Source organism: Myotis myotis, unplaced genomic scaffold (assembly GCF_014108235.1).
Source record: "Myotis myotis isolate mMyoMyo1 unplaced genomic scaffold, mMyoMyo1.p scaffold_m19_p_17, whole genome shotgun sequence".
NCBI lineage: Eukaryota > Metazoa > Chordata > Mammalia > Chiroptera > Vespertilionidae > Myotis > Myotis myotis.
The window spans coordinates 34,135,439-34,161,178 of NW_023416321.1; the positions used below are offsets into that span (position 1 = coordinate 34,135,439).

General features: G+C 41.7%; 1 protein-coding gene across 7 annotated transcripts in view; it reads left to right on the forward strand.

Moving 5' to 3' along the window:
* Positions 1 to 25,740, forward strand: part of VPS53 (VPS53 subunit of GARP complex) — a 191,345-nt gene that overhangs the window by 82,017 nt on the left and 83,588 nt on the right. For all 7 annotated transcript variants that reach the window (XR_004972902.1, XR_004972903.1, XM_036340926.1 and 4 more), the window contains exons 9-15: positions 4,134 to 4,220; positions 6,272 to 6,387; positions 8,645 to 8,764; positions 14,337 to 14,415; positions 17,291 to 17,434; positions 17,899 to 18,041; positions 20,501 to 20,642. Coding sequence is in view for 5 of the 7 variants with exons in the window: in XM_036340926.1 (XP_036196819.1) it covers positions 4,134 to 4,220; positions 6,272 to 6,387; positions 8,645 to 8,764; positions 14,337 to 14,415; positions 17,291 to 17,434; positions 17,899 to 18,041; positions 20,501 to 20,642 (831 nt within the window). In the remaining 2 variants the exon portion in view is untranslated. The remainder of the gene's footprint in view (positions 1 to 4,133; positions 4,221 to 6,271; positions 6,388 to 8,644; positions 8,765 to 14,336; positions 14,416 to 17,290; positions 17,435 to 17,898; positions 18,042 to 20,500; positions 20,643 to 25,740) is intronic.

The window sequence follows — 25,740 nt, forward strand, 5'->3', positions numbered from 1 at the left end:
CAGTTTGACAGGTTTTTAGGCGGAGAAAGGCCAGGCCGTTCATATGCAAAAGCCTCTGCGCACAGCTTGGGTGGGCTTGTAAATTGGGTGGGGCGGGGTCTCAGGGAATCACCTGGGCGGAGCAAACCTCAATGGCTGCCAGTCTCCTTTGCCTCTGAGAGGTCCCGGGGTCTGTGTCCCACAGCCCTATGCAGGAACAATGAACGCTGCAAACACCTCTGTGAGAAAGCCGCCCTTGCCTTTCGGCCCGATGCCAGACAGTCCAGTTTCTCTTCGTATGAGTCTGGGTCCCCCAATTCTCGCCCAGAGCTGGAGTACAGGGCAGTCAGGAGCTTGTATCTTCCTCCCGTTTGAAAAGACAACAGCATACCCAGCTGCCAGCCCCTTTCGCACGCGCCTCCGTACCTCTATACTTCCACACCTCCGCATCTCTGCACCTCCTACTGGACTCAGTGTGCTTTTGTCTTTCCTTCTAGTTGTAGAATTTCCACTCAGCCAGCCTTCCCGTGGTTCTGGATGATATTCGTTTTGTCTTTTAGCTGTAGTTTTAATGTGATTGTGCGCAGCAGCAAGTTCAGGTGTTTACCTATGCCGCCATCTTGGTTGCTCCATCATGACTTATTTTATAACTGGCAGTTTGTACTTCTTAATCTTCTTCAACCATACCCTTCTTCCCTTATGGCAACCATAAGTTCTGTTTCTATGAGCCTATTTTGGTTTTGTTCTGTATGTTTATTTTGTTTTTTAGATTCTGCATATAAGTGAAAATATACAGTATTTGTCTGACTTATTTCACTTGGCATAATACCCTCTAGGTCAGGGGTGGGCAAACTTTTTGACTCGAGGGCCACAATGGGTTCTTAAACTGGACCGGAGGGCCGGAACAAAAGCATGGACGGAGTGTTTGTGTGAACTAATATAAATTCAAAGTAAACATCATTACATAAAAGGGTATGGTCTTTTTTTTTTTTTTAGTTTTATTCATTTCAAACAGGCCGTATCTGGCCCGCGGGCCGTAGTTTGCCCACGGCTGCTCTAGGTCCATCCATGTTGTCGCAAATGGCAAGATTTCATTCTTTGTTATGGCTGAATACTACTTCATTGTATAAATGTACCACACTTTTTTTTTAAATCCCCATCCGAGGATATTTTTCCATTAATTTTTAGAGATAGTTGAGGCGAGAGGGAAAGACAGAGAGAAATATCAATGTCAGAGAAACACATCAATTGGTTGCCTCCTGCACGGGCCCAAACTAGGGCCCGGGCCGGGAAGGAGTCTGCAACCGAGATACATGCCCTTGACCGGAATCAAACCTGAGACTCTTCTGTCCGCAGGCCAGTATTCTATCCACTAAGCCAAACCGGCTAGGGCTGTACCACACTTTCTTTATTCATTCATCTATTGGTGGACACTTAGGTTGCTTCCATATCGTGATTATTGTAAATAATGCTACAGTGAACATAGAGGTGTATATATCTTTTCAAAGTAGTGTTTTTGTTTCCTTTGCATAGATACCCAGAAGTGGAATTACTGGGTGATATGGTAGTTCTAGTTTTTATTTTAAAGAATCTCCACACTATTTTCTACAGTGGCTGCATCAATTTACAATCCCTCTAACAGTGCACTAGGGTTCCCTTTTCTCCACATCACTACTAGCGTTAACTATTTGTTGTCTTTTTGATAATAGCCAATCTGACAGGTGTGAGGTGATATGTATTGTGGTTTTGATTTGCATTTCCTTGATGATTAGTGCTGTTGAGAAGGGGTAGGGAGATGGAGTGAGTGGGCATAGATTCACTCAGGGAGGGGCTAAAAATAAGAGGGGTCATCTAGTAGGCGGGCCTAGAGGTTGTGTGTGAGAGAGAAAAGAGTCGTCAGAGGAGAACATTACATATATATGTGTATATTTACCTATAAATATATGCATACATGCATTTGCTCAGGTTGGTCATAAGTTCTGGAAATAAATAAAATATTCATGCAGCTTTTTACACCTCTTATGCCATTTAATTTTCCCAGTAACCCTGGAAGTGCCATCATCACCACTTTTCAGACAAGGAAACTGATGCCCGAGAAATACAGCTAGTATGTGACAGTGGAGAGAGGCCTCATATTCCTGCCTTCTGACTGAAAAATGGAGGGTTGTCTCATGACACCACAGCTGTTTCTTTTTTTTTTTTTTTAAATTCTTACCTGAGGATATATTTTTCTTGATTTTTAGAGAGAGAGGAAGGGAGAAAGAGAGAGAAACATTGATGTGAGAGAGAAACATGAATCAGTTGCCTCCCATACTCGCCCCAACTGGGGATCAAACCTGAAACCTAGGTGTATGCCCTGACTGGGAATCGAACCCAAACCTTTTGGTGCGTGGGATGATGCTTCAGTCAGCTGAGCCACCTGGCCAGGGCGACACCACAGCTGTTTCAGGGTTGCCAAGTCCTGGAATCAGAAAGACAGCATGGTAGGAAGCTGAGTGGAAACAGTTGCTGAGTGAGGCATCCTTTTTGGGTGGAATGGGATGGAGAGGGGCCACCTAGAGTGACCCAGTTCCATTCCATTGCCCCCTTTCCAGCTCCAGGACCAAACTTTCCAATGATGAAAATACCTGTGTCCAGGTGGCAGAAATGACAGGTAGAAAGCTCCTTTGCTCACAAACCTCTGTAGACGTAAGTAAGTTGATCCAGCAGAGCAAACACACACTGCCCAGGGAGGTGGTGGAGCAGCTTCTGGAATCGTGAGCTCAGACTTGGCAACAAACGGGCTAAGGGCTTTCTCAGAGGGGCTCCTGGACGTTCACTGCGGAAGCCATCGCATAGTCACACGCACTAGCTTAGCATCCTTGTCCCCACATGTGAAACCTCCTGCAAACCCCAGAGGAGGTGGAAGAAGATCAAAAGAAAGCCATGTTTGGATGTGAGCTGCACGCAGGGCAGGGAGCTCAAGATTAAAAAGGCTTCCCAATATGAGAAGAAGCGGACAGCTCAGGAAACCTGGGAAGGAAAGGGAGATATGATCCCTCTAACAAGGAAAATATTTCCTGCAGAGGAAGCCAACTTAAGTTTGCTTTTTGGGGATTTTTTTTTTTTAAGCAAAAAAGAATATGTATGAATTCATAGTGTAGAGGTAGCTCTTCCACTGGGTACAGCTGGATGCAGAGGTTCAGATCATTCTGTCTGCCTTTTGTCTTTCTCCAACTCAGCTTTGTTTTCCTCTTCCCTCTGTGAGGGTGTCCTTCCCACGAAGGCTGTCTGTTTTTCTCTGTCGGCAAAGATGGCCACACACAGCTCTAGGGTTACATTAGCCCTGTCATTACATTTATAAAGGGCTAGTGAGACCCAATTAGGACAGGCCACTCTTAAATCCAAACTAAATAAAGTGCTTTTGATGAAATGAAGCATGGGTCCTTTGACTGCTGCATCTTTTATAAATACACATGTTCTGCACATGTGTGGCTTTTGCACCCTCCCAAATCCCTGCATATTGCTTCACCTCCTCACAGAAGCTACTGTGGGTTGTAATATTTTTAATGTGTGGCATTCGTCTTTGTAGGCTCTTATTTCAGGGGAAAACATTTGGCTCACCTGTAGCTTTAAGCGTCCCTTTCTAACTTCATTTCTTTGATTTCCAAGTGGGGTATTATAATGTCTTTAAGGTTTGCCGCAGTCTGGAGTTCCCATGGGTAGTTGTGATGTTTTTGATGGCACAGTCATCTGGAAGTTCCAAAATTCAGAGCTTCCCCTACCCACTTCAGTCATCTCTGTCTCTCTACAGGTTTTGAAGGTTACTGCATATGTGCGCATGCATGCACGTGCACAGACACACACACGCACACACGCACACACAGATATGCATGTCCTGTTTATTTGTTGTCATCAATATGTGTAGTAATCGCTGGGATAGAGGGAAATAGTTTCGTTTTTAAATTAAAACTGTATGATGTATATTGGCAAGAATCCTGAGTATTTGCCTGTATCCAAATGCTGGACTCTGTCTCTACTACTTTGGTCCAGTAAAATTGTCAGCATAAGTGCAATGAATCAAGAGAACTTTATTAATTTTCTTCTGAAGCTGGACTTGATTACATTGTAGGGACTGGTGCTGTCTAGTTTTTCATCTATTTCTCTTATTCTAGGCACTTGAAGAGGCCCAGAAAGCGATTCAGCAACTCTTCGGCAAAATCAAAGATATCAAAGACAAAGCAGAAAAATCAGAGCAAATGGTGAGTTTAGGTTTCTTCCCAATTTTTTTGCTCCAGGAGAGGAAGTTTGCATCTCGTCCACTTACACTTGTTATTGGACTTATTCTCCCATTTGCTGCCAACCGCAGCACCCACATCTCTAAAACAAGCCCTCTGAGTACACTCTAGATCAGTTCAGCAGGAGCAGCTAGCGGTGCAGTGACTCATTCCCTGCCGCCCGATATTTGCAGCCCTGTGTTTAAATAGTTTTCTAGTCATTTTGGATTCCTTTCTCTAGCACTTGTTTATATCACGCATAGTACTAGGCTTGTGTTAGTTGCTCAATGAATGGAAGCCATTATTAAGATATATGATATGTCACTTGGTATCACATGAAAATGGTTCCTGGATCTGGGAGGTGGATGTAGCCTGCCCATGATACATGCTTATGGTTTTGATTAAGTTCTCCCTCTACACATCTGTCCTCCGGTGATGTACTCTGAAGGCCCCGCTGCTGACCAAGAATCCAGCCTCACCCACCCGTACTCTGTGGGAGGTGGTGTGAAATGCCAACTCCTGGGCTCAGATTCTGACTACATAATGTAATGTCTCTGAATTCCAGTTTTTTCAACTATAAATAAGAATAACAACATATAGCTCAAAGCGTTATAAGAATTGAATGAATGAAGAGCACTGAGATGGTCTTAGGCTTGTGTTAGTTGCTCAATGAATGGAAACCATTATTACTATTATTTTTCCCCCTAATCTTTTTGGTTACAAAAAACCTTGCAAGTTTGTGATTGTGAAACTGAGCTGTGCAGGTCATAATCTTTATGAGTTCATGCAGGGTGGTCACATGAACTTAACTCACTACCAGGTTTTTCACTTTTTTTATTTAAAAAAATTTTTAATTCTCACCTAAGGACATAGTGTGTTTTTTAAACTGATTTGAAGGGGGGGGGGGGGGAGAGGGAAAGAGAGCAGTTGGTTACTCCCTGTACTCACCCCAACCAGGGATCGAGCCTGCAAACCCAGGTATGTGCCTGGACTGGGAATCGAACCCATAGCCTTTCAGTGTTCAGGACAATGCTTCAACCAACTAAGCCACCAGCCAGGGCCCAGGCTTTTCACTTGTAATGGGAGGTATATCTTTCCAGTGACCAGGATATGTGTGCCTAGTATCGGGCACTCCCTCCCTTCCCGGTACCAGAGAACCTGGGAAAGCAAGTTGCTCTTCAGAAGCTTCTTGGTCAACGTGAACTCGGGCAGTTAGTGGGAGATTTTACCTGGGTGTTGGTGAAGTTGGAAAATTGCCTCCACTTCACTACCCAGTGTACTTTCCTAGTGACTAAAATATACTTGTGTTCCCAGATACAGCACTTCTTCCTCTTGGACCTGGCAGATCAACACTTGGAATTTTACTCCTCCGATTTCCTTCTCTCTCACTGAAGACTCTGCCTCTTCTCTTGTGACATTCCATGCTAAGCTTATGTTACGGGGTTTACATTCTTAAAAATCTTCAAATTTGAGAGAAATTCTTTCTTTTCTGAAGACAGTAAACCCTAGTTCCATGAGTGAAGACCATCTCAGTAGAATTAGCCAACTAATACCATCCATTTTTAGGCTGAACCTAGTAGTCCCAGTGGCAGAAGGCATACTTTTCTGACCTTGTTTAAGGTCAGAAAAAGGTCAGAATAGTACATGCACTGTACTTGGCTTCTGGGCCCGGTAGACTCCATTGGGGGTGAAAAATAAAGTTCATTTCATTCTCACAAATGAGGATTTTATAGCCCTGGGTAAAGTCGGTTGAAGAAATGCCAAATTAAATTTAAATGGGCTGATTGGGAATGAATTTGATTATCTGTTGTGAAAAAGCCTGTGTTTTCTCCAAGGGCTAACCTGAGAGTTTTTTTTTTAACATTTTATTTTTTAATTACAGTTTATAGTCAATGTTATTTTGTATTAGTTTCGGGTATAACCTGAGTTTTTTTTTTTCTTCCTTCATTTGCATTATTTTCTTGTGGAGCTACTTGCGGATGTGTTTACATCGTTCTTACCTTCTTCCTTTTTCTCCCGTGGTTTTCAATATTTAGGTTAAAGAAATCACCCGTGATATTAAGCAGTTAGATCATGCCAAACGCCATCTGACCACCTCAATCACAACGCTGAACCACCTGCACATGTTGGCAGGCGGCGTCGATTCCCTCGAGTAAGCAGTGTCAACTTTCTCTTTTCGGTCCACACGAAATGAATGTGTCACATAGAGAAAAGGGTTATTTACTTCTCAGCCAGTAAAGTCTCACCATCCTGCCCCACTTTCTGCAAATTTGGCTCAAATGTTCAGTCACCAGATTTACTTTCTGCCCTCTGTTGTTCAAAACCCAACAAACAACCTGCCACTTTTTGCTGTTGTTAATCCTCACCCGAGGATATTTTTCCCATTGATTTTCAGAGAGTGTGGAAGAGAGGGAGGCAGGGATAGGGAGAGAGAAACATCAATGTGCAAGAAACACGTGGATTAGTTGCCTCCTGAACTTGACCCCACTGGGGCCAGGGATTGAACCTGCAACTCAGGTATGTGCCCTTGAACGGGACTCAAACCCACAACCCTTTGGTGTGCAGACTGACGCTCTAAACACTGAGCAAAACCAGCCAGGGCACAGCCTGACACTTTGAAATGAGATGCAAATGAATCTGAAGGGGCCCCGGAAGCATGTGGAGAAATGACTCCAAGAATACAAACAACCTGACAGGTAGGTCTGGTAGATCTCTATCATTGAAGCCCACAAGGTGATTCGAGGCCATTGTCCCTCCCTACAGCCTTAACCTTGGCAAGTTTTCCTGCTTGTGATGGGCTGAGTTACACTGTCATTGAATGTATCATATAAAAACATATCTTTGATTTATCATTCAACCCAGTTTTTCAAATACAGTAGCTTCCTGTTTGGTTTATAGAGGAACTATAGGGAATGATGTATGAGGACATTAGAAATAGTATTAAAAGAAAGAGCTGGCCCTACCTGGTTTGGCTCAGTGGATAGAGCATCAGCCTGCGGACTGATGGGTCCCAGGTTTGATTCCGGTCAAGGACATGTACCTTGGTTGCAGTCACATCCCCAATAGGGGGTATGCAGGAGGCAGCTGATCGATGTTTCTCTCTCATCAATGTATCTAACTATCCCTCTCCCTTCCTCTTTTTTAAAAAAAAATCAAAATATATTTAGAAAAAATAAAAGGAAGAGCTGGTTATTTACCACAAAGAAGCAGTGTCAAGGCCTCCTTCATTAGCAAGATTCTGATGTGCCAGTTCTCTTCTGTGGTCTGTCTCGGGCTGAATTCCCCCTGCCCCAGCCTCAGTGTAATCTCATGTGTGGACAGAGAAAGAGCATCTTCACGTAAATTTAGATGCAGTATCCAAAGTTAGGGGCGGGGTACTGGCTCCTTCTTGATCTCTCCCAGATGTTGCATGAGTTTCAGTGAACCCTGGTCCATTCTCCTGCAAGTAGTGATCAGAGAGGTCAGAGGCCAGTGGCAGACTGGCAGAGCAATTTCCTTGTCCCTTCCCCCAGATGCATAACTATGTGACCTGGCAGCAGCATCACATCTTAGCTTGAACTTGATCCTGTCTTTGTAAAAGCCTCTTAAGGGAAGTCATAAAATATACTTTTAATTTAAAAGCCCAACCCTAATGAAAGATTTAGATCTAATGGTTTGTCCTTCCTTGCTATGTGTAACTTGATTTTATCAGCATCCTCTTTTATGCTTCATTAACCTTTGCAATAGGGAAACAGAGTTGCTTAACATTGGCTTAAAACGTACAGATCTGAGTTAACATGTAAATGAACCTAAATGCCCTTTGTTGTATCCTGGGAAGATGTGTTTGGTTTGCCTCTAAACTGTAACCCTCAGATAATAAGATCCTTACCCATGTTCTCTGTCAAAAGCCTGCTAATCCCATAACCCAACTCAAACCCAAAATTCATAGTCTTCCCAGATTTCCCTTTCCCCACACAATGAGAACCCATTACTCACACATTCTTTTGTACCTCCCATAGCACATACCTAGTATTTCTGTTTAGAACTCAGTTCATCCTGTCTGGTATTAGTTAGCTGTGTATTTGGCCCTCTCCCTGACTAAATGTTGTTGCCTTGAGGATTTAGACGTCTCCCCCCCACTGCATAGCACCATACTTTTTTAGTGCTCAGCAAATACTTACTAAATCGAGTTGATGTCTGTTTTATTTTTTAGATTTATATAATTTGTTGGTTTTTTAATCTTTATTGTTGAAAATATTACATATGTCCCAGTTCCACCACCATCACCCCACCCCCGTCAACGCCCTCTAGCCCACTCTCGCCCTCTGCTCCAGTGATGTCTGTTTTAGAGCTCAGAGTAGATTGTTCCACATCTGTTTCGTGTGTCTTTAGTGGATTTCTAGAGTTCTCAACTTCTTACTTCCTTGCAGAGCCATGACCAGGCGGAGGCAATATGGAGAAGTGGCTAATCTTCTTCAGGGTGTGATGAACGTTCTGGAGCACTTCCACAAGTACATGGGAATTCCACAGATCCGGCAGCTTTCCGAAAGGTACTGTGTCATCAGAGAAATTGATCTTCCCGTTTAAGAAAAGATGGTGCTGGGTGGTGCTGGAGCACTTCGCTCCGTATGTTCCTTATACAATCCTATTGTAAGAAGGAACCTTAGATGGCATCTGATTTAACTCTGTGACGCAGACTTCCCATCCACCGTCCCCTTACCAGCTCTTGACCATGTCTTCCAAAGCTGCCCATGTCACATAGTTGCTGGCCTCCATCATTGCAGTGGCAGCTGGCAAGTTGTATATCTCAACAACTCTCAGTTGTCTGTATTAGTGAGGGGAACTCTCCCAGTTGTCTATTTCCTTGTAACAAACCACACACGACTTAGAGTTTCTAGTTTACCACATCTTTTTTTGTATGGTTCTGGATTTTTGTTAAAATCTTTTTATTATTTCTACTGCTCTGGGGCAGGAAAGGGAGGTGGCAAGATGCACTCAGTGTACCCTCTTGCAATGGAAATGCCAAAGAACTACAAAGGAATGTCAGAACAGAGCTTGGCAGAGTACTAGGGAAGTCACCACCCTTCCCCTCATCCTTCCTAACCCCTTCACACTTAGAGATGGCTGGTCGCCATGCCACACTGGGGATGGAAAGCAGCTAAGAGAGTGGGCAAATAGGGCTTTATGAGCTGCGAAAAGGAAGGAAGCTTGAATGGAGAAGGCAGACTTGCTCTCAGTTGATGGGGGAGAAGGGAAGGAGGCAGTATCTCCTCCCCCTATCCTCATAATGATCCGGAGTTGATCTGTTTTTCCCATTAATTTTTCTTCCCTTCATTTACCTAATAGATATTTACTGTGCACCTTCTATATCCTAGACCCCGTGCTGGAGTACCACAGGCACAAGATAAGCAATACACACTCTCTACTCGAGGAGTTCATCTTTGTGTAGAGAAGAGAAACACTAATATAAAATTTCAGCAGAGCACAGATACAACAAAACTGGTATTTGCTATACAGGGCATGGCAGGATCTTAGAGGAGGAATTGATAGAATGAACCTTCAGGGGCTAAGGGTAGGGGTTATAGAAGAATTCAATTTTAATCTGATTTTAAAAGAATGGGAAGGATCTTACCATCAAGATAAAAAGGAGAGTGGGAGAATAGAAGAGAGAGAGCATCCTGTCACTTTGGGAGATGATAGAGAGTGAAAGCCTGCATAGGTAGGCAAGGTCAGAGTTCATATGCCTTGCTAGAGAGCTTTTTCTTTATCTAGTGGGCAATGAAAGATTTTGAGCAGGAGGGGCATGATCTCACTTGTATTTTATGGAAGTCTGGTGGATTATAGGTACATGACACTGGGGGTTTAGACTATGTTCTAGACTAGGCAAGATAAGGACTATACCAAAATAATGGCCATGAGGTCAAGAAGATGTGTTGAGAGGTTGGTTACCAACTGGTTGGTTGTTTGTGATGAGCATTGTTAATGGCAGGAATGGAGCAGAACTGAATTTTATTTATAAAAAAGCAACTTAGAGTCATACAAGCAAATGTCTTTTAGGACTCTGCTTTCTAACATTTTTTTGAAAGGTGGTTTTATAAATTTGAAGAATGTTGTGATCACTGTTGTAATGACATGTCCCTTATAAAGAGAGACTCTAACGCTTCATTAATGTATTTCAGTGCTGCAGACACTCATCATCATGTAGGGTTGCTGCAAACTCGGGAGGATTTACTTTTCTTTTAGTGGAAAGCCTCTGTTTGCAAAAATGGTAGATTGATATAGAGCATGTACTCTTAAGCAACACTGAAAATAACACGAGAGAAAAACCTTGTTTTCAGTGCTTGACTACAATTGTTTTTCAAGAGGTATTAAAAGTTTGAGGAAAGTCCAGACTTCTTATTTTTAGCATCATTTCTGGTGATTTTCCTCTCTGATGTTTACATAGCAATGGTAGAACCATCTGGAAATGATAGAAATAGCTATTTGGGGGGAGGGTAGAAGGCAAGTTATGCCCTATGCATTGCTTCAGCTTCTCTAATAGCTTGCTGTCTATAAATTGTAGAAATCATATAAAAGGTTGTGTTCTGAAGTCTTTGCCTGTGCATTTGAAATATTAAATTCATGGATCTTGATTTGAATATAGTTATTTTTTTCCAACTTCCCCTCTGGAAAATGCTTAAACACTAATATAACATTGAAGGAAAGATTTTTAAAAAAATACCATCTTCATATTACAAATCCTCCTGGCTTAAGAATGTCCATGAAAGCAAATGTTTCTAGTAATCAGTCAATATTTCCTGAGAAAGAATGGAGGAGTCTTGTATTCTCTTGAAACCCTTGAACTAAAAGTATTTTTCAGGGCTATTTCTAATCTCTTACATGTGAGAGATACCTGGCAAATTGCGATCACATGATGTAGTGATGAAAGAAACTAAAGTAGAGAATGAAAAGGCCTGCCTAGCTGTGTGTATTTGACAAGGGTTCCTGCTGAAAGAACTTTAGTTTCAAAAGTGTAAGTTGCGAAAGAGTAAGGGTTTCAAAAGTGTAAGGGTTTCAAAAGTATAGGGGTTGTACTTGATGTCCTCAAAAGCATCCCGCTGAGTCACTCTAAGATTCTTGGTTGAGATTGTAGAGTCTCTCTGTTTGGAAAGAGAGCAGCTCAGACTAATGTGGCTAATTAACCATTCTGTCCAGGACACACCAAGTATTTGGGAGGTCAGTTTATTGTGAACCTTTGTATTTTCGTTGGGACTGTCATTCACAAGATAATGGAAGCATCAGGGTTACTTTATCTACAAATGCCTAAATAATTTTCCTAATTTGCTGCCCCTTTGCTTCCACCCTTTATGAAAACTGATAACACATTTAGGAAAGGGCACCTTTAAACGACCCGTAGTCACGTGACATGGAGGATGCTAGGAGCCAGTTGGTTGACCTTTCTTTCTAGGTAATACAGTAAATCTTTTATTTCCTAAGAGTGATCAACACTCAACCAGGCAGAACTTATTTGGATGCCAGGAGGAATTACTGTTTGCTGCCCTGTTCTCTATCAGTTGTAGATTGGTTTTCATAAGAGTGAATAGGAAATCTTGGTAGCTCACCCCTTCTATGTGCTCTGCTAACAGAGTCTCAGCTGTTCCCTCTCTTTACATAGGCATTTACTTTTCATTGTTAAAAGAGGAAGGAATAGAAATAAAGGAGTCAAGTTGAAGATAGATTCTTTCAAGTGATTTTTCCCCCTAGGATCCTGTTTAGGCAACTAATTGTAAAGGCTGCTGTTCACATCTCCCCCTAATGTTACATGGAATTGTGGTTTGGGTTTACAGACACCATCATTAATGCCAATAAAGGAAATGGTTGCTCTTTCATTGGAATCACTGATAAGACACTTCAAAAACTACGCTAGGAAACCTTTATGTGCGGAAGCTTATTCTTCGGCTCCAATGTTAATTGTGCATCTGACTTGTAGTCTCCTGTAAACATGGATGCTGTCGGCAGCTAGTGCTGCAAGAGGGGTGTTGTGGAAGAATCAGTACTAGAAAGGACGCTGAAAGGCATCTGGGACAGGCCTCCATCCCCACCCTCTTATTTCACAACTGTTCTTAGCTGTAGCCTGTGTAGGGGAAATGGCTTCCTTATGATTATGCCTGGCGCACTAGTGGCACAGCTGAGTCTAGGCTATCTCAAGAGGTGACTAAAAATGGATTGAAGATGACTAGGGGGTCTACAGATCACAGTCCGATACTTCACCTCTCTTCTGTGCTCTGGAAGTACCAAGCCTCTGGTTGTCTTTTCAGACAACCCCAGTTTTAAATCCAGTAAGAAGATGAGTTAAGGGATGATGGGGTGACAGAGGCAGAGCTGGGCCCATCGGAATCACTGAGATCTCAGGAGCCCTGAGAATATGGGCAGAGTGCCCCCTCAGGAATGGTCCCTGTGGCTCAGGAGGGAATAGTGCTCTCTGCATATTGATTGCCAAGAGGAGAGTAGGGAGAGGGACCTGAGACTCTGGAAGCTCAGTCTTGTGACCTGGCACCAGGGGAGTTTGTCTGCCCAGCCCATTACACGGAGTCACAAGACCTCCAAGGTGCAGTTTTACAAAAGCTGGTTCTCTTTCCTGTCAGAAATATTTCCCATTGACTTTGGGCAATTCTGGATGGATGGCCTTAATTCTGATTTGGGGAGCCATGTGAGGAATAGCCTTATTTCAGTCATTTCTAGCCCCCTTGAAAACTAACTGAAAAGGCTGCAAACCCACCTATCAGAGTGGTTTTGAAGATAACATGGAAAAATCCTGTAAGTATTTAAAATAAAAGCATAATTATGACTATGCCACAGAAAAATCAGACTGTTTTGGGTCCTGCCTATCCCCTCATTAAAAAAAAAAATCTCAGTAGGTTGCTAGGCACTGCCTAGTAGCCAGAGAAATTGTGGTTTTGAGCTGTTCACTATTTCTAGAAACTTCATAAAGTTAATTCCAAAGTAGCAGGGTGGAGACCAAGAAAGGAAGAACACTACTTTATGGTGCTTTTAACAAAGATAAAATATTTGCCTCGGGCTCAGGGCAGTTTAGCAGCTGCCTCCGAGCCTTGCTCCGCCCCAGCTCCCGAGGCCGGCGGGGGCATGGCCGGCTGCTGGTGGAGGACATGAACATTGCAGGGAACCACGGTGACATGAACTTTCTTTCTCATCCCAGCTGTGCTGCTTTCTCCTTTCATTTAAGCTGAAAAATACTTGTTGTGCTCCTAATGTACATGCAATCCACTGTGTCAAGTACCGACCCTCCATTTTTAACTGATTTTCATCATAACTCAGTTCTGATATTCGCAATCTTCTGAGCGAACGTAAATCTTCATTCAGTGGCTTCACTCTCAATTAGCAGTTCATCTTTATCATTTTAGTCTTTATTATTTCTGCTCTAAAAAACATTCTTTTTATTTATTTGTTAAAACTTATGAACCTGATCTTGGTTTCTTGGTTGGAAAAAACGACGACTCTGAAGTAGTATGGAGCTCTCCTCCCATTCTTTACTCCAAGGAGTAGGTGAGCAGTTATACTGGTAATTCAAAATGGATTTATATCTGATTTGGGCCTTATTATATAGCATTTTCCTATGGTATAACTACTACCTCATGACAGGCGAGGCATGGCCTAGAACAGTGGTTCTCAACCTTCCTAATGCCATGACCCTTTAATACAGTTCCTCTTGTTGTGGTGACCCCCAATTTCATTGTTACAAATTGAACATAATTAAAGCATAGTGATTAATCACAAAAACAATATGTAATTATATATGTGTTTTCCGATGGTCTTAGGCGACCCCTGTGAAAGGGTCGTTCGACCCCCAAAGGGGTCGTGACCCACAGGTTGAGAACCGCTGGCCTAGAAGAACTTGGATATAGAAAATCTAAGGATATAGAAAAACCATGTTGTGATTAAATTGGATAAACCTGGATCCTGGTCATAAACCTGCTACTAACTAGTGTGTGACCTCTCATCTAGCCACCTTCCTCCTTCCTGTCTCTAACGACTCCACTAGTTCTGACTTCTATAGATCTTTGCATAATTACTTATGAATATTTGAAAATTTCCAGACAGTGATATGTTTTATTTTCTCTACAGGGTGAAGGCTGCCCAGACTGAGTTAGGACAGCAAATCCTGGCTGATTTTGAAGAAGCATTTCCTTCCCAGGGTACCAAGGTATAGTTTTGCATGTTCTCTCCAGTCTTTAATATTACCACCATTCTTACCTAATTCACACTCACTACAGTTACTGTTCCCATTTATCATCCCAAAAGTCTTTGCTGGCAGCCATCAGTCTATTTCCCAGACATTCAGGATAATGAGACCATTCTTGATTTCAAATATCCCAAAGCGATGTTGATTCCTCATTTATGTTCTTTCAGCATCAAAATGTGAGGCGTGGGGATTTGTTTTGGTTTAATTTAATGTGTGTCAAACCTAATGTCTTGTCTGCCTAGTAAATTCCTTTTTTTCTCATGTGTTTTTTTTTTTTTTTAAATCTTCAAGCCGCAGCGTTTTTTAGGATTGTTACATAACTTATTGGTTTCAGTTTGGTGAAAAGACAACTGGGAGGGCAGTCCACAGACTTATGTAACTTGGAGTGACACAGTTCGGAGACTCGTTTTTAACGATCAGAATCCTGTTCTTTGGCATTAATCCCTTTCCTTCTCGCTGGTGGCATGCTGTTTGTGTTGTGTCTGGGTAGCCCGCAGTGTTGCGCTTGTGAGCTATGGGTTAGACTTCTCATGTAACAGACTTTGCCTCAGTTGGCTGGCATTGCGCTTGGTGAACTGCCTTTAGCTCTACCTTTAAACTGTAGCAGACATGATCTTAATGCTTTGCATGTGTCAGGGAGGGAAGGGCATTCAGAAGCTTTTATTCTTCCTCTATTATTTGAGCTGTTTCAAGAGAAAGAATTGTTCAATGCAGATATGAGCCAAAGTACACCCGGGCAGGCAGCATTCCTCACTGCCCATGGTGGGCGGAGATGGTAGATATATTTTTATTTACTGAGCCAAGGAACATTTTCTGAATTTGTGTTATAATTCAATAACTGGAAATATCTTAATCATTTTTTTGTGTGCTCCATAAAAGAAACTTAAGAAGTAGGTGGGGGTAGCTGCCCCAGCTTGGTAGATTGCTACTTTCTGTAGGAAACCTGCTCCTGATTTTAATATCTGTCCATATTGTGCCTGTCTTTTGGTAATCACACATTTTATTTGTAAAGCTTGTTCCTTTGAGGACTGTATGTCCTGATTCATTTGATGTAACTCTGGGAAGGGGATATTGGAAAGCCATTCTGTGAATAGAGATGGTAAGGAATTCACAGATTATAAGCACTAGACTCTTGTTAGTGTCGGATCTGCTGTTCATCCCAGTTTCAGGAAGTTTCTGAAAGATGTGGATGAAGCCCAGCTTGGTTACTTAGAAGAAAGTAACTGTGACCTATAGTATCTCTTTCTCCCAGATCCCACCAGGCAGATGAAGTTAAAATGGTTTTCTTTAACAACTTGCTTCCCTTTTCTCTGACTGGGTAACAGTGGGTTTTTTAGTTTTCTTTTGTCCTTTTTAATGGTTGTTGCTTCTTTTAAAGACCTTATGCTGTTACTTCTATTTCACAAATGGAACTCACGATATATAAATATATATATATATATATATTTTAATTATCCAAAGTAACCTATGAAGTCCTTTTGAAATGAAAAAATCTGAACCCATGAGCTCAGAGTTTGGCTTCCATGGCTTCTCTATTCGATCAAACGCTTTTACCCACAGGCAGGAGTTGAGCAGAGGATGACATAACAGCCACTCAGTGTGGGGCTAGTCAGCATTTTAACAACTGAGCTCCGAGGAAGCTTAGGTAACACTTATGAAACATAAATTTCAGTGCAGGTGGGTAAATTGGACAGAACTGACAAAAATAAAACAAAACACAAAGATTTGGAAGAACCTTACTTATTCACCTCCTTAAAGTCCATTATTTTTCAGATGAGGTTCAGTAACTATGCCAAAGCTGCGTGGCTACTTAGCCAAGCCAAGCGTAGATCCAGGAGTTCTGTTTACTGTGGTCCACGCAGCCAGCCACGTTCATGCAGTGAGGCACCATAAAGAAAGGTGCATCGAGATTGAATTGCCTTTGGTGGTAATGGCAAAGGCCTTCCCAAATGACACAGGTCTTCCCGTTGTGATGTGTAGATACAGCCCCTCCATGTCCTTCTACTGTTCTTTTTAGGTCAAAGGGCTGATAGTACAATATTTTACCTTAGCTACATGTCTGAGTGGTTGAGTATCTGTAAACAAATCTGATGGAACTTGCTTTTAGGTTTTAAATGCCACCGTATTGTTTGGCAGAAATATAGCACCTTAAGAATAGGAATCTTACCTCTCTCCATGTCATAGCTGAAGCAGGGAAACATTTTTATGGAGGCCATTTAACTCTTAAAGATCCTTTTCGTGAACGAATACTAGTAAGAGAAAATATGTCATTCTTTTTGTCAGAATAACCAAACTACTGCTCTGTAATGAAAGATTACTTCATGACATTCCCTTCCTACCTCCTTAAAAAAATAACAGTAATTAAATGTATTTTTTGAAAGCTAATAAAAATACTTACATTACAATAATAATTTTGTTGCAAGTGCATCATAGTTCTGCGACACGGTCTAAAAAGAATAGGATTCTGAGGTTGGAATCAGGGAAAGTGGCACAGGTGGAGTGAGACTGGGGTCACCTGCCTTCTGGGCTCTTCCATCGGCGGTTTCAGTTTTGGTGTGGGAAAGCAAAGTTTCCTGTGATCATTACAGGCCATGCTTTTCAAAATGTCTCATTGCTGATTGACAGAGTAGCTTTTATATCGGCTCCTGCGCTCTAGCTTAATGATTCTTTCATCGAGGAACAAGTAGCTAAAATATCCATCCACAGCAGGAGAATGAGGCAGGGGAGTGGGAGCAGTAAGAACTTCAAGAGAGGAGCGGGAAGTAGCAGATGTCAGAGGCCAGGAGATTCAAAGGTGGTTTCTGGCTTCTGAATTGGTGTATGTTTGTTTTAACAGAGGCCAGGAGGACCCAGCAATGTCCTACGAGATGCATGTCTGATTGCTAATATTTTGGACCCCCGAATCAAACAAGAAATCATTAAAAAGTTTATTAAACAGCATCTGTCAGAGTATCTAGTCCTTTTTCAAGAAAACCAAGATGTAAGTATTGACCAAATGAGATTAGATGTGACATTGGAATTGTATTGAAAATTGAATGCTCTCAAGCCTCCTGATTTATACTTTATTATTATTATTACTGTTTTAAAGAGTTGGTTGTGGAACCATGAATGCTAAGGGCTAACTGTATAGTTCAGTGGTTCTTAACCATTTTGGGGTCACTGGCCCTTTGGAGAAATTAATGAACGCGACAGATCTTCTCTCCAGCAAAAGGCACTTATGCCTAAAACTTTGCATACAGTTTCAGAAAATTTATAGACCTCTGAAGCCTACTCATGGACCTCAGGGTAAAAATCTCTGGATCAAGTAAAAACGTAGCCTAGATTCTTTAAAACCATGAAAAGTAGAGTTTGGCTGTGTTTTTCTTGGTTCTGTGTTTTTGCTTTCCTTAAACTGTCAATACTACGTCTAATACTGGGGTGGACTTTGTTCCCTAATTTTCTAAGGTTGCCTGGCTGGACAAAATCGACAGACGCTATGCCTGGATAAAACGCCAGCTTGTGGACTATGAGGAGAAATTCGGCCGAATGTTTCCACGTGAGTGGTACATGACCGAGAGGATTGCAGTAGAGTTTTGCCACGTCACAAGGTAGATTCCCACTCTGCTGGTTTTGGTGTTAATTGAAATCAGTCCTCCTGTCTTTAGCGGATCCATGTTGTCTTGTGGATTGGAATCACTTCCTGACCCCACCAAATGATTGATGGCACCCTCATATCCAATTATCGCCCCCCTCTCTGCTTCCAGGACTTCCTTTGGCCTAGCCCTTGCCTGAACAGCCTGTCTTCTTGGCTTCACCAACTCAAGATTCATCAAACAAATTTACCTGTAGTGATTCATTGCCCCACATTTCCTCTATGTCTGTATCACATATATCAGTTTGCAGTTGTATATACCCATTATCATTTGCTTTTCTAACTTGATAGATAGCTAGTTCCACAGGGACAGGGGTAGTACCTACTTCAGTGACATAGTAAACCATCAGGAAATATTTGTTGAACAAATTTCCCACTCTACAGTATTTATAGTCTTCGGGTAGTTAATAATATTGGCATCTCTGTGTTCTAAGCATTTCAAAGACCTGTCTTCTGTGTCCGTGAGTGTAACCCAGGACCACATAGCCCTTTATATTCAAGAAGGTTTGATCAGTATATCCATGATAAAGCTAGAGCTAGAGTCAAAATGTTTTATTTTTTACTTGCAACTGTACCATAGCAGTGGTGGTAACTGAGTTTTATTAGTTATGTATTTCTTTTTAATAGTTCACAATTACATTAATTCCGGGATAATAAAAATTTGTTATATCTAACCATAACTCAGCCACCTTAGAGTAATTCATTATAGTCATTTGTCTTAAAATCACAGAGACTATAATTAACTTGCAAGCTTTAAGCACATTGTGGTGTGAGATATGTTTTAAGGAAAACTGGCTGTTGGTTTTGTGGTTTGGGTTTTTTAATAGAATTTCTTTTTTAGAACAATTTTAGGTTCACAGCAATAGTGACAGGAAGATACAGAGATTTCCCATATACCCTTGCCCCACACATATATTGCCTCCGTCATTGTCAACATTCCCTCACCAGAGTGGTGCACTAGTTGCAATCAATGAACTTACACTGACACATTATTATCACCCTGACTCCATAGTTTACATTAGGGTTTACTCTTCATGTTGTACATTCTTTGTGGCTGTTGTTATAAGAAACACATTTGCTATAATAGATTTAGTATTGAGTCAGGGTCAGTTGTGGTTGTCACTTCCTAAGCCCTGATTAGCAAAGAAAGATGAATTCTTTGAGAAACTGGTAGGTAATTCAGTGACTTGCAAGCTAACTCTGAAAAATGAAGTCTGCAGGAGACTGGAAGTGTATGCTACACCAAACCTGCCATTGTGTCAGCTACGGGCAGTGTTTCTACTAAGCTTTCACTGTTTCAAAATCCTACAGATAATTCTCAGATAAACCTTGTTTGATTTTATCATTTATTTGTGGGGGGTATGATCATAGCTCAGTTCAGAACTCTTATGTCACTGCTCCCGGACAACTTACATTCTGAAACAGAGCACATGAGAGGCACATAGACAGGCAGGAACCACCTAAACACATATGTGTCACTTTTCACATGGAGGGTCTGGCCTCTCACCTGTGTTTCCAGGGTTATTGCTCTCTGTTCAAGGAGAAGGTTATTTCTTTGGAAGATGGAGGGCTATGTAATTCAGTAATTAATGACTTGTGAAATTACATAGAAAATATGCATTTTTTATAAAATACTGTTTCATATATATAATTAACAAACTATTGAAAGGTTTAAATATTTAAAAATAGTAGTAACAATGTAAACAAATTGGTGTCCATAATCCTTGATTTTTTTTTTTTGGACTGGTGGATAATTTCACCTTAAAATTCTTATTTAGAACTAGAGGCCCGGTGCATGAAAATCATGCATGGGTATGGTTCCTAGGCCTGGCCAGTGATCAGGGCTGATTGGGGCCTCCAGGCTGCTGGCCAGGGCCTCCCTTCCCCGGCTGCCTGCTGCTGGCTGGGGCCTTCCTTCGTTCCACACCACGCCCTGGTGGTCAGTGCACGTCATAGCGAGCGATGGACTCCTGGTCTCCCAGTTGAACTCTCACGGGGACACTTTGCATATTAGCCTTTTATGTAGATAGAAGATAGATATGTATTTCTATTTCCCAGGCATTAAATTGAGTTGCTAACAGATCTCAGGATTTGAAATGACCACCTACTTTAATAAATGTATATATATAAGCTAAAACCATTTACTTTGTGCCCTGGATGGATAGCTCAGTTGGTTAGGGGATTGTCTCCATACTCCAAGGTTACATGTTCTATCCCCAGTCAGGGCACATACAGGAAGCAACCAGTGAATGTATAACTAAGTTGAAAAACAAATCAATCTCTCTCTCTCTCTCTCTCTCTCTCTCTCAAATCAATAAATTTTTTAAAAATTAAAAAATATTTAAAAAGCATTTACTTTGTCTTATCTCGAATGATCCATTTGTTTGACAATATTCTTATCTCTTTATTTTGAAGGACAGAACTTGCCAAGATTATGCGGACCAGAGCTAAGGAAATTGAAGTGAAATTGCTTCTTTTTGCTATTCAGAGAACAACTAACTTTGAGGGATTTCTTGCAAAACGCTTCTCTGGCTGCACTCTGACAGATGGTGCCCTGGTAAGAACTCCCTGAGGAAGGTTGGAGCATGAAACCCGTGGGTTGGATGGCTGGGCTTTATTCCAGTCTTTCATGGTATGGTGGTTCGTTTGTCCTGTATACAGTAGTCCATGTTTTTAGAACGGCCTATCATTTTATCTAAGCATGGGCCCATTTTACAGACACAATTTTGTGAGTCACAGAGACCTCACTTAATTAGTCACAAATACCTTATTACTTTATTAACTATTGAATTTTATTATAATTAGATATGTTTTTACTACAAGGCTTGGCTTCTTAATGTCTCTGGTGAGCAAACCAGGTCAAGGTGTCTCTATAAACTTCAAAGCCACATGTACAGACTTGCATGTCAGAGAGGTTCCAAAAGATGAAACACAAAGGACACAGGCCAGAGGGCTGTCCTCCCCTGGAAAGCTGGACTATTGTGGTTCAAATCACTTACTCTCCATGTAAGCAAAGACCAGGCCCAAAGTGTCTCTCTGAAAACCTCTTTTTTGGGAATCCAGGTTCTCTGCTAACACATAATATACTTTCTTCAGATGGAAACAAAATTATTATGTTTTATGGTAGTTCTTGTTTACAACATTACACACCCAGAGACTTGAGCTCCCTGATTGCAGGAATCATGGCTGACTCATCTCTGCTTCCTAGTCATGCAAAGAGCACACAGACCTTGTGCAGGCAGACAGGAATGAGGAGGGAGGGAGTAAGAAATCAAAGTTGAGAGAGTTATTGCTCTTGAGTTTCCTTTAAAACTGGATTTAAAAACACACACACACACACACGAAACTGCTGGTAACAACAGAGAAGCAATGTGATTGGGTAGGAAAATCCTTGGATCAGCAACCAAGAGAGACTTGTGGTCCAGTTTTGACTCTGCTGTAACTCAGTGTACTGCCTTCTCAGTTAATTGAAAAGAATAGACTCTTTTTTAATAACGGTGTACTAGGAGGACTAAACAAGACATAAAACCCAGAAGCCATAAAGAAAAGGACTGAAACATTTGACAACATAAAAAGAGTGAAATTCTGTGTGGAAAAAGAGACCACAAACATAATTAAGGGACACACCACAAACTAGGGAAAAAAAAGTTTAAGCTATATAAGGCAAATGATTAATATCCAGCATACATAAAGAATTCTTACAAGTTAATATGAAAAAGATAACCCAAGAAAAAGGAGTACAGAGTCAAGCAGAAATTCATTGAAGAAGTAACAGTTGGCTAATATGTGAAAGAATACAAGATATTAATTTCCATACTTCAGGTTGGCAAAAAATATAAGAATAACAAGAAAGGATGTTAATACTAGTATACAAATTGATACCACCTTTTTAGAGAGCAAATTTTCATTATGTATCCAAAAAACTTAAATGTGCATGCCCAGCTGGAGTGGCTCAGTGGTTGAGTGTTGACCTATGAACCAGGTGATCATGGTTCCAGTCCCAGTCAGGGCATATGCCTGAGTTGTGGGCTTAATCCCCAGGGTGGGGTGTGCAGGAGACAGCCAATCAATGATTCTCTTTCATCATTGATGTTTCTCTCTCTCTCTCCCTCTCCCTTCCTCTAAAAAGAAAAGAAAATTTAAATATGCATGCACTATGAGGCAACAATTTCACATCTAGCTGTGAAGTCTATAAAGAAAAATCCATACCAAGAAAAAGGTGAACTGCAGCCTTAAAAGCAAAAAGCAACAACAAACCAACAAAAATATAATGGAGATTTTTGTAATGTTTATCCTTAAAGAATGGTTAAATAAAGAATGGCTCTCATCTCTGCCCTACCCGTCCTGTGGAGTAGTGTACAGCAGTTAAAAAGTGGTAGAATGGGAGATAGATCTAGATGTGCTATCACAGGAAAAAAAGACACTTCTCAGTTATGGCTAAGTGAAAAATGTAAGTTTGCAGGCCAATGCATATGGTATAATGCCATTTATGTAAAAAACAAAAAACATGTTTATGTATGTAAGGGTGTAAGAAAAAGGTCTGGAAATGATAACAGTGGATGTCTCTGGGGAAGGAAGTTGGAGTGAGAGTAGGTGGAGAAGCAAAGAATTCTTTTTCGTTCTCCTCTGGTATTTTGCTTGAATTTTTCTTATACAAATGGATTTACATATCTTTAAAACATATTTTTTGCATTTACATACTTTAAGAAAGTTATTTTTCAGGTTTTTTTAAATGAGGAAAATGGTCCAAAACAGACTTCCAAACTTTTTCTCTAACAAACTCTAATGTGGAATCCACACAGAATAATAGCTAACTTATTTTGAACATCCACTGTGTGTCCCACACTGTTCTAGGTGTATTTTCCTAAAGTCGCTCACTTTACTTCATCAACTATAGGAGGCAGGTGCTATACTCATTTGAAACTTACCTGAGACCACATAGCTTACGGTGTATATAAATACAGAAAACTGAGCTCTGTATTTGAAGAAGGAGAGTAAGAGCAGAGATCGGGCCTGGAATCCCATTCACTTGTTTACCCCTCTACTATCTTGTGTAGCCCCCACCCTTCCAGTCCTAAAATTCTGGGACTTCAATGGGATTCCCTCTGTTCCCCGCAACCCCCAAGACCAGCCTCAGAGTAGGTGCATCAGGGGTTAGTCCCTCAAGGCACTGGGCTTAAAGAGTGGAGGCAGCAGCTCTCAGTTTTAAGGCAAGACCATAAGACTCTACCTATTCAGTGCCACTTATGACTTTATTAAAATAAAATACAACTGAACCACAAAGCATTCTTTCCATACTTAAGAATAGAAATATGTATGTAATATACACATATATATACACACTTCTCTGATTGTTAACTCACGTTCAAAATTGATTTCTTTTTGTTTATTTATTTAAAAAATCTTTATTGTTGAAAGTATTACATATGTCCCCTTTTTTCTTCCATTGACTCCTTATAGCCCGCCCCGCCCCAGGCAATTGTAGTATCATGGAAAAAATAGGCCACAAAACACATGAAAATGCCCTTAAAGAAAATGCAAGTCACAGAAGGAAATGGGTAACAGCAATGACAATGAAAGAAACCTGTCTCTCTCCTGAGAAGTAGGTGTTTGACTTCTACACCACCTTGATGTCCTCATGTTTGCTCTCCTCCCTGCCCTCCCCAAGCCATGCTTCTGGCCTGGTTTCAAGCAGAGACTCCTGCAGCTCTGGGCTCAGCCCTACGGAGATCTGTTTGGGGGCAAAGAAGTTTAATCATTGGGCACAAGTCCCAGCTGGGAGTGTCCCCTGAGCTCCCAGGTTCCAACTGGATGGGGTTGGTAGAGCATAAGGTAATTTAGCTAACTGCATAGGAAATAGGTCCCAACAAAGGATGCTTGAAAACATTAGAGCCAGATACCTGTTTTCAGCTATTCTTCCCCTTCTTTGGCTAGACTTTACTTTCTAGTGATTTTGCTTTTACATTTAGGGAGCTACAGGGTTACAGAGGAACAAATGGCCCTGTTGAATCAGATGACCAGGATAGCCTGTAAGCTTGGGGTGCTCCCAGGACATTTCAGGCCTCGCTTGTGCTAGGAAACATTCCAAAGGTCAAAAGAGCCAGCGTGACGTGGGCAGAAAAAGCCCCTCTAAACAAGGTGAGGATACGAAACAGAGTAAACACACAGAGACCGTGAGAAGCTGGCAGGAGCTGTATGCAAGCTTGTGAAGACAGTGCTTTTTTGTAGAAAACCAGTATAGGGATGTCAAAGTGGCAGTTGGCTGACTGTTAACCTGTGGAGGGAGGAGAGGGCCTCTCTCCACATGCACCCACTCTGCCAGGGCCAAGGTCCCGAACTGCAGCCTTCCGTGTCCTGGCAAGTGCTGTGCTCTGTGGCGGGGGGGCGGGTCAGCTAGGAGCACTTGAATCTTTTTCACCCATCTCTTCCTTGTTGGTCTTCTGTTTTTGAAATTTTCTGGCATAATAGATTTACAAATTCCCCTCGTTGTTCAGTTGTTTTCCCTCCTATCAAGTTTGCAGAGAGTTTCAGGTTACAAATCCTTGGCCAGAAAATCCTGCTCAACTATGAGCTCTTTATTCACCCCTCAGTTGGTTAGCTTCTCCATAGACTTCTCCAAATCCTTCAACTTCTTTAAATCAAACTCTTCCCCTTGATCATCTCTGTTCTAGTTGTTATTCTGCATTCCAGGGCCTGACAATGACTGCTTCATAGCTTACAAGGATTTTCCCTTAAATATTAGTTTCTAGAAAGGCAACAGAACTCCTATGGGCTCTTCAGCAAGGCAGGCCAGGTCTTGGAAAATCAGTTCACCGCAGCCTGCCGTGGGAAGATGTGAAGGTAGTGCTTCTTGCTGTAGGTAATGTTCACTTTGAGCTTGGTCCTGCCATCACCTTGCCATGGGCCAAGTAGGGGGACACCTTCACCTGTAGCAGAGGCCCTGGTGGATTAGTCAGGGCCACTGACCATGCTCCCAACAGACAGTGCTGGAAGGAGCCCAGCCTGGGCTGAGCCTAGGGGCCTGACTCCTAGTCTAGCTGGTGGGTACCCCACCTGAAGACCTGCCTTTCCTGGTCTCTTTACCTCCTCCCTGTGCTGCCTTGCTCCCGGGACATATGTGTGGGGTTTTTTGTTCGTTAATTTTTGTATGAAAAATCTTTTGTGGCCATCATTTTATTTCAGGGTATCAGAATAAACCACAAAATGAACCAGAGTATATCTTGATACCCTTTAATATGCCAAATATCATAGAATGTTAGTGAATTCCTTGGAAAGTTATGGAGGAGGTAAGAAGTCAGCCAAGGAGCCAGTTGACTAGAGATGCTCCCAAGCCCACCCCGCTCCATCCTTGATTGATTGACAGTGAAACAATGAGGATGAGTTTGAGGGGTGAGGAGCTCACCTGGAAAGATCTGCCACAGAGGAGCGCCTTCTAAGATGAGTGTGATAATGCATCTTTTGCTCTTTTTGGACAGATGTGACTTTGACATCTGATAGAAATGCAGACTGAAAAAACCTTAAGGACAGGGCTTGTTTTGTTTTTGTTGTTCTAGCCCTCACAAGTTTACTAGTATAATGTCCTGTGCTGTCACTGTTACTGGAAGAAGGGAGCTGCCACTGTTTTTTTGCTAATTGCCTCAACTCCTGACCCTTGA